The sequence below is a fragment of the Solea solea genome, chromosome 10 (assembly GCF_958295425.1).
Source record: "Solea solea chromosome 10, fSolSol10.1, whole genome shotgun sequence".
NCBI lineage: Eukaryota > Metazoa > Chordata > Actinopteri > Pleuronectiformes > Soleidae > Solea > Solea solea.
Window position 1 is genome coordinate 1,844,755 of NC_081143.1, and position 5,885 is coordinate 1,850,639.

General features: G+C 43.9%; 1 protein-coding gene across 1 annotated transcript in view; it reads left to right on the top strand.

Annotated features, from left to right (window-relative positions):
* Positions 1-3,896, top strand: part of polr3f (polymerase (RNA) III (DNA directed) polypeptide F) — a 4,601-nt gene extending 705 nt beyond the window's left edge. Inside the window, exons 2-9 of the mRNA XM_058639634.1 lie at positions 340-457; positions 542-609; positions 754-821; positions 908-1,020; positions 2,890-3,033; positions 3,189-3,296; positions 3,384-3,575; positions 3,741-3,896. Coding sequence (XP_058495617.1) covers positions 340-457; positions 542-609; positions 754-821; positions 908-1,020; positions 2,890-3,033; positions 3,189-3,296; positions 3,384-3,575; positions 3,741-3,818 — 889 coding nt within the window. The 3' untranslated portion in view covers positions 3,819-3,896. The remainder of the gene's footprint in view (positions 1-339; positions 458-541; positions 610-753; positions 822-907; positions 1,021-2,889; positions 3,034-3,188; positions 3,297-3,383; positions 3,576-3,740) is intronic.
* Positions 3,897-5,885: the final 1,989 nt, after the last annotated feature.

A 5,885-nucleotide genomic window follows, 5' to 3' on the forward strand; every position in this document is an offset into this window, starting at 1 on the left:
TTTAGAAGATTTGCATGAACCGTGACAGAAACAGTAGAGAGAAGACCCCGCCCCTTTTACGTTTGAAGGCACTTTTATGCTGTTTTTTCCATCTGTTTTATGTCGTCCATGTAAGCGCTCTTTAACACTTTGTCTTTTTTAATGACTGTTGTATTTTATGTTCCTGTCTCATTGACTGTAAACTGCCCCCACGATTTCTGGTGGAATTGCTCCATATCGTTTGTTATCAGAAACTTTTCTGCATCAATGACCAAAATGATGGTGAAATAAAGATGAATGAAAGGCTTAACTGACTCTTAACTGTTGTTCTCTGTGTGTGTGTGTGTGTGTGTGTGTCAGGATTAAAGAGCTGTGTCAGCAGTTTCCTCATGGCATCACAGATCAGGTGATCCAGAATGACCTTCCTCACCTGGAGCCTCAGCAGAGAGCCATGGCCCTCAATAAGCTGCTCTCACTGGTCAGTGTCTTCTTCCTCCTCCTCCTGATGATGATGATGTTGATGTCATCAGTTCTGACCCTGTGTGTGTGTGTTCTGTTCTAGGGTCAACTGGACCTGCTGAGGAACAGCTCAGGTCTGCTCTACAGGATGAAGGACACACAGACTTCAGGGTAAATAAACACTGCTGCCCCCTGCAGAGAGACACGTGCTGAGGTTGTGTTCCACTTGTAGTCGTCACAGGAAGTTCGCACATGTCGCGCAGAACACATCGGGTAATGCGTCCTTGTGTTTGACCTCTGACCTCTGACTTTCAGGAAGATGAAAGGTTCAGACAATCAGGAGAAACTGGTTTATCAGGTCATCGAGGACGCAGGAAACAAAGGTGAGTGACTGCTCACCTGCTCAGGTGTGACCTCTGTGGGCAGGTCAGTGTGTGTGACCTTATCTGTGTGTGTTGTGTGTTTGCAGGCATCTGGAGCAGAGACATCCGTTTTAAGAGTAACCTTCCTCTGACTGAGGTCAACAAGATCCTGAAGAACCTGGAGAGTAAGAAGCTCATCAAGGCTGTGAAGTCTGTGGCGGTGAGTTCACTGACCATCAGAAACCTCCACACTCTCACTCTTCAGAAAAATACCGTCAACAGGTGGCAGCAGAGAGGCGGAGCAGAAAAACACCTGACACACGAGTCACAGGAGTGAGGCTGCCGCTTTAAGTTGGACACCCACATTACAACATTAAAGGAGACATATTATACCCTATTTCTCCAATTAAAATAGTGCCCTGGTGTCCTAATGAACATGTCAGTGACATGCTTTGGTCAAAATACCATAAGGATGAAGCACCATAGCAGTTCAATAACCCTGCTAAACCCGCCCCTTTCAGAACGCTCTGTTTTGTGCCTGGTCCCTTTATATGCAAATGAGACACAGGCAAACAAACACCCACTTCTTCCAGGGGGTTTCTGATTTGTCCTTGTAACTGCTCACTCGCTCAGCTCCTGTTCCCTCTGCTCCATTCCTCTCCCCCTCCCTCCACTAGTTCTCTGACAATATCAACATGGCAGCGTGTGCAGAAAACAGCGAGAGTGTCGTCACAGGAAGAGACGTCCTACACAAGGATCAAGCCGAACACTGACGAACTGTAAATCAGTTAAAAACACTTAGGGACAGCACCGCTGATCGCCAGCAGTGCACTGATCGCTGCATAAACTGCTGCTGTATGTGACTGTATCAGACTGAGTCTGTGCTCCGGTCATGGAGGACGTACTGAACACATATTTTTAATTAGGACGTGTCAGAATGGTCAGTTATGACTTCTATTTGACCGTTTCTTAAAAATGTGTGTGTTTGTACGTCGGTGAAATACGGTCGCTGACTAAATACGGCGACCGCTGGCCGCAGTCTGATGTGAAATGGTGCGAACACACAAACACACGTTTGCTGACTTTATCCAGCACATTAGCTTCATATATAAAATCCTCTGAGGCTGGAAGTTTGTGTAAAACACTGTGCTCCACTGTGCAGCCACCAACGGCACACTTGTCCCTTGGCGTTGACATAATACCGCTCTTCCTCCCTCGCCTGCACTCTCGCAGGGTGGAGCTAAGGTGGAGCTCTCCAAGTAAACTTACTGGTGGGCGGTAACATTCGTGGTGAAATGCACATGCTGCCGTCATAAGCGCAGGAAATTCAACATCGAGTGTTTTATCGCCTATACTTACACTAAGGGGGACCACGAAAACATGACTGAGTATTTTTTTTCCACACTTTGGCGACTGCTATGGCCTCCAGAGTCCCAAATATAAGTATTAAAATTGTTAAAAATTTGATTTTGCATAATATGTCCCCTTTAAAACCAGCCTGAAGCAGTTTAAACTGGTTTCTTTGATGAGTCTCTGATGTGTCTCTGGTGTCTGATGTGTCTCTGGTTTTTGTGATGTGTTTCTGATAACTTAGATTTATAAAGTGCCTTTTCACGAAACCCGCTGATGTATTTCTGATGTTTATCTGTGTCTAATGTCTGTGATTTGTCTCTGATGTTTCTCCGATGTGTCTCTGGTGTCTGTGATGTGTCTCTGGTGTTTCTCTGATGTCTGTGATGTGTCTCTGATGTTTCTGTGATGTCTGTGATGTGTCTGTGATGTGTCTGTGATGTGTGTCTGATGTGTCTATGATGTTTATGTCTGATGTGTCTCTGATGTTTATCTGTGTCTGATGTCTGTGATGTGTCTCTGGTGTCTGTGATGTGTCTCTGGTGTCTGTGATGTGTCTGATGTGTCAATGATGTGTGTCTGGTGTCTCTAATGTCTCTTTTTGTTTCTTTGTCTGTCTGTGGTGTCTATGATATTATAATAATAATAATAATAATAATAATAACTTAGATTTATAACGTGGATTTTCATGAAAACCTGGGTTGCTGATGTGTCTCTGGTGTGTCTGATGTGTCTGCAGGCTTCTAAGAAGAAGGTGTACATGCTGTATAACGTCCAGCCTGACCGCTCAGTGACCGGTGGAGCGTGGTACAGTGACCAGGACTTTGAGTCTGAGTTTGTTGAAGTTCTGAATCAGCAGTGTTTTAAGTTTCTTCAGAGCAAAGTAATGTTTGTTGTTTTTCTAATGATTATAACTAACGGTTGTTATGCTATCATTAAACATAAATATCTTACATGTATTGATGCTTAATATGTACACGCCCCTTTTACTGTCTCTGTGTCTGTGTCTCTGTGTCTGTGTTGTGTGTGTGTGTGTAGGCGGAGGCAGCCAGGGACAGTAAACAGAGTCCGATGGTTCAGAGGAACAGTTCGTTCGCCACCTCACATGAAGTGTGGAAGTACATCTCTGAGCTGGGAATCAGCAAGGTGACGCTCTTGTTGGCCTCGCCCCTCTCATGACATCACGCACACACACACCGCTGCTCTCAGTTTAATTGACGGGCGTTGTCACAGGTGGATCTGTCCATGGATGACATCGAGACCATCCTGAACACGCTGATCTACGACGGTAAGGTGGAGATGACGGTCATCGCCGCCAAGGAGGGTACGGTGGGCAGCGTGGACGGACAGATGAAGCTGTACCGCGGCGTCAACGCCATCATCCACGCCACCGGCCTGGTCAAGACGCCCTGTGGACTCTGCCCGGTAACACACACACACACCCACACACACAAACGGGAGTCACGCTGGTGTGTGCGCCTGTGCGTGCGTGTGTGTGTGCGCGCCTGTTCGTGCGTGCGTGCGCGCGCATGTGTGCCTGTGCGTGCGTGCGTGTGTGTGTGTCTCATCACATTTCCTCTCTCTCCTCAGGTGTTTGATGACTGTCATGAGGGCGGAGAAATTTCTCCATCTAACTGCATCTACATGAGCGAGTGGTTGGACTTCTGACTCCGCCCCCTTTTACTTTTCTGTCATTCTTTTTTATTTATAATTCAAAAAAATTCAAATAAACCTGTAAATACTGAAGAGTTCAGCTTCTCATTTAAAGGAACAGTTGTTTGTGTGATTGTATGAGGAGCTGTGAGTGCCCGCTGCTGCTGCTGCTGCTGCTGCTGCTGCTGCTGCTGCTGCTGCTGAGGCTCACCCACAAGGAAAAAAAGATTTTAGCTTTAACTTCACGAAATACCCAATTTAATAAATATAAACTTAAAGCACTCACTCTCCCACACCAAAGTCCACAGAGAAAACCAGTGAGTTTAGCTCACAGGGACACAGCAGCTGCTGGGGCCTCGTGTGGTCGCTTTGTGTCAAAATGGACAGACGTTTGTCCTCAGTGACATGGAGACTTCCTCAGAGCAGTTCCCATGATACCATGTTTCATAGCAACCAGTCAGAGGCCCAGGAAGCTCCGCCCACTCAGCAATTAATGCCTATCCCACAGGACTGTAGTTCCCATGAGCCTCAGCAGCTATGACATGTTTGTCTGTGCAGATTTATTCAGATTACATCAAATTAAGATTATTAAACTCTGATGTGTTTAGCATTTCAAGGAATACTTCACAGGTTAGCATTAGCTTTGTTTTACTAGAACAGAGGTAGTATTTTTGACAAACTGCTTCACAACCTCAGTTTCCCCTCAGTCCACAAATATCTTCATTCTTTTATTGTTACATTTCCATCAGTGCTGCTTGGTCCTGTTAGCCTGAAGACCCGGACCAGGGCTCGGACCAAGTGTCCCCGGTGGGCACCTAACAAAGAAAAGATATTCTGGACTGAGGAGAAACTGAGGTTGTGAAGCACAATGTTGCAATAATTTCTCTGTTCTAGTAAAACAAAGCTAATGCTGATCTGTGAAGTATTCCTTTAATTAAATTGATTTGAAGGTGATTTATGATTTAATCATAAATATCATACGATTAAAGTCTGAATTTTAATCGGAAGAGAGTTTGGATGAAACACTTATTACAGTCAGGATTGAATCTGGTTTAAATCTGAAGAGAGTTTGGATGAAACATGGATTACAGTCAGGATTGAATCTGGTTTAAATCTGGATTTTAACCTGAAGAGAGTTTGGATGAAACATGGATTACAGTCAGGATTGAATCTGGTTTAAAACTGGATTTTAACCTGAAGAGAGTTTGGATTAAACATGGATTACAGTCAGGATTGAATCTGGTTTAAAGCTGGATTTTAACCTGAAGAGAGTTTGGATGAAACATGGTTTACAGTCAGGATTGAATCTGGTTTAAATCTGGATTTTAACCTGAAGAGAGTTTGGATTAAACATGGATTACAGTCAGGATTGAATCTGGTTTAAATCTGGATTTTAACCTGAAGAGAGTTTGGATTAAACATGGATTACAGTCAGGATTGAATCTGGTTTAAAGCTGGATTTTAACCTGAAGAGAGTTTGGATGAAACATGGTTTACAGTCAGGATTGAATCTGGTTTAAATCTGGATTTTAACCTGAAGAGAGTTTGGATTAAACATGGATTACAGTCAGGATTGAATCTGGTTTAAATCTGGATTTTAACCTGATGAGAGTTTGGATGAAACATGGATTACAGTCAGGATTGAATCTGGTTTAAATCTGGATTTTAACCTGAAGAGAGTTTGGATGAAACATGGTTTACAGTCAGGATTGAATCTGGTTTAAATCTGGATTTTAACCTGAAGAGAGTTTGGATGAAACATGGATTACAGTCAGGATTGAATCTGGTTTAAATCTGGATTTTAACCTGATGAGAGTTTGGATTAAACATGGATTACAGTCAGGATTGAATCTGGTTTAAATCTGGATTTTAATCAGAAGAGAGTTTGGATTAAACATGGATTACAGTCAGGATGGAATCTGGTTTAAATATGGATTTTAATCTGAAGAGAGTTTAGATAAGAGATGAAAACAGGATGAAGTGGATCAACAGAGATCTCGTCCGGGTCTTGGTGGACCAGATCGCTCTGATGCAGAGAGCTCAGAGTCAGAGGGGGGAGGAGGGAGGGGGCAGTGCGGATAT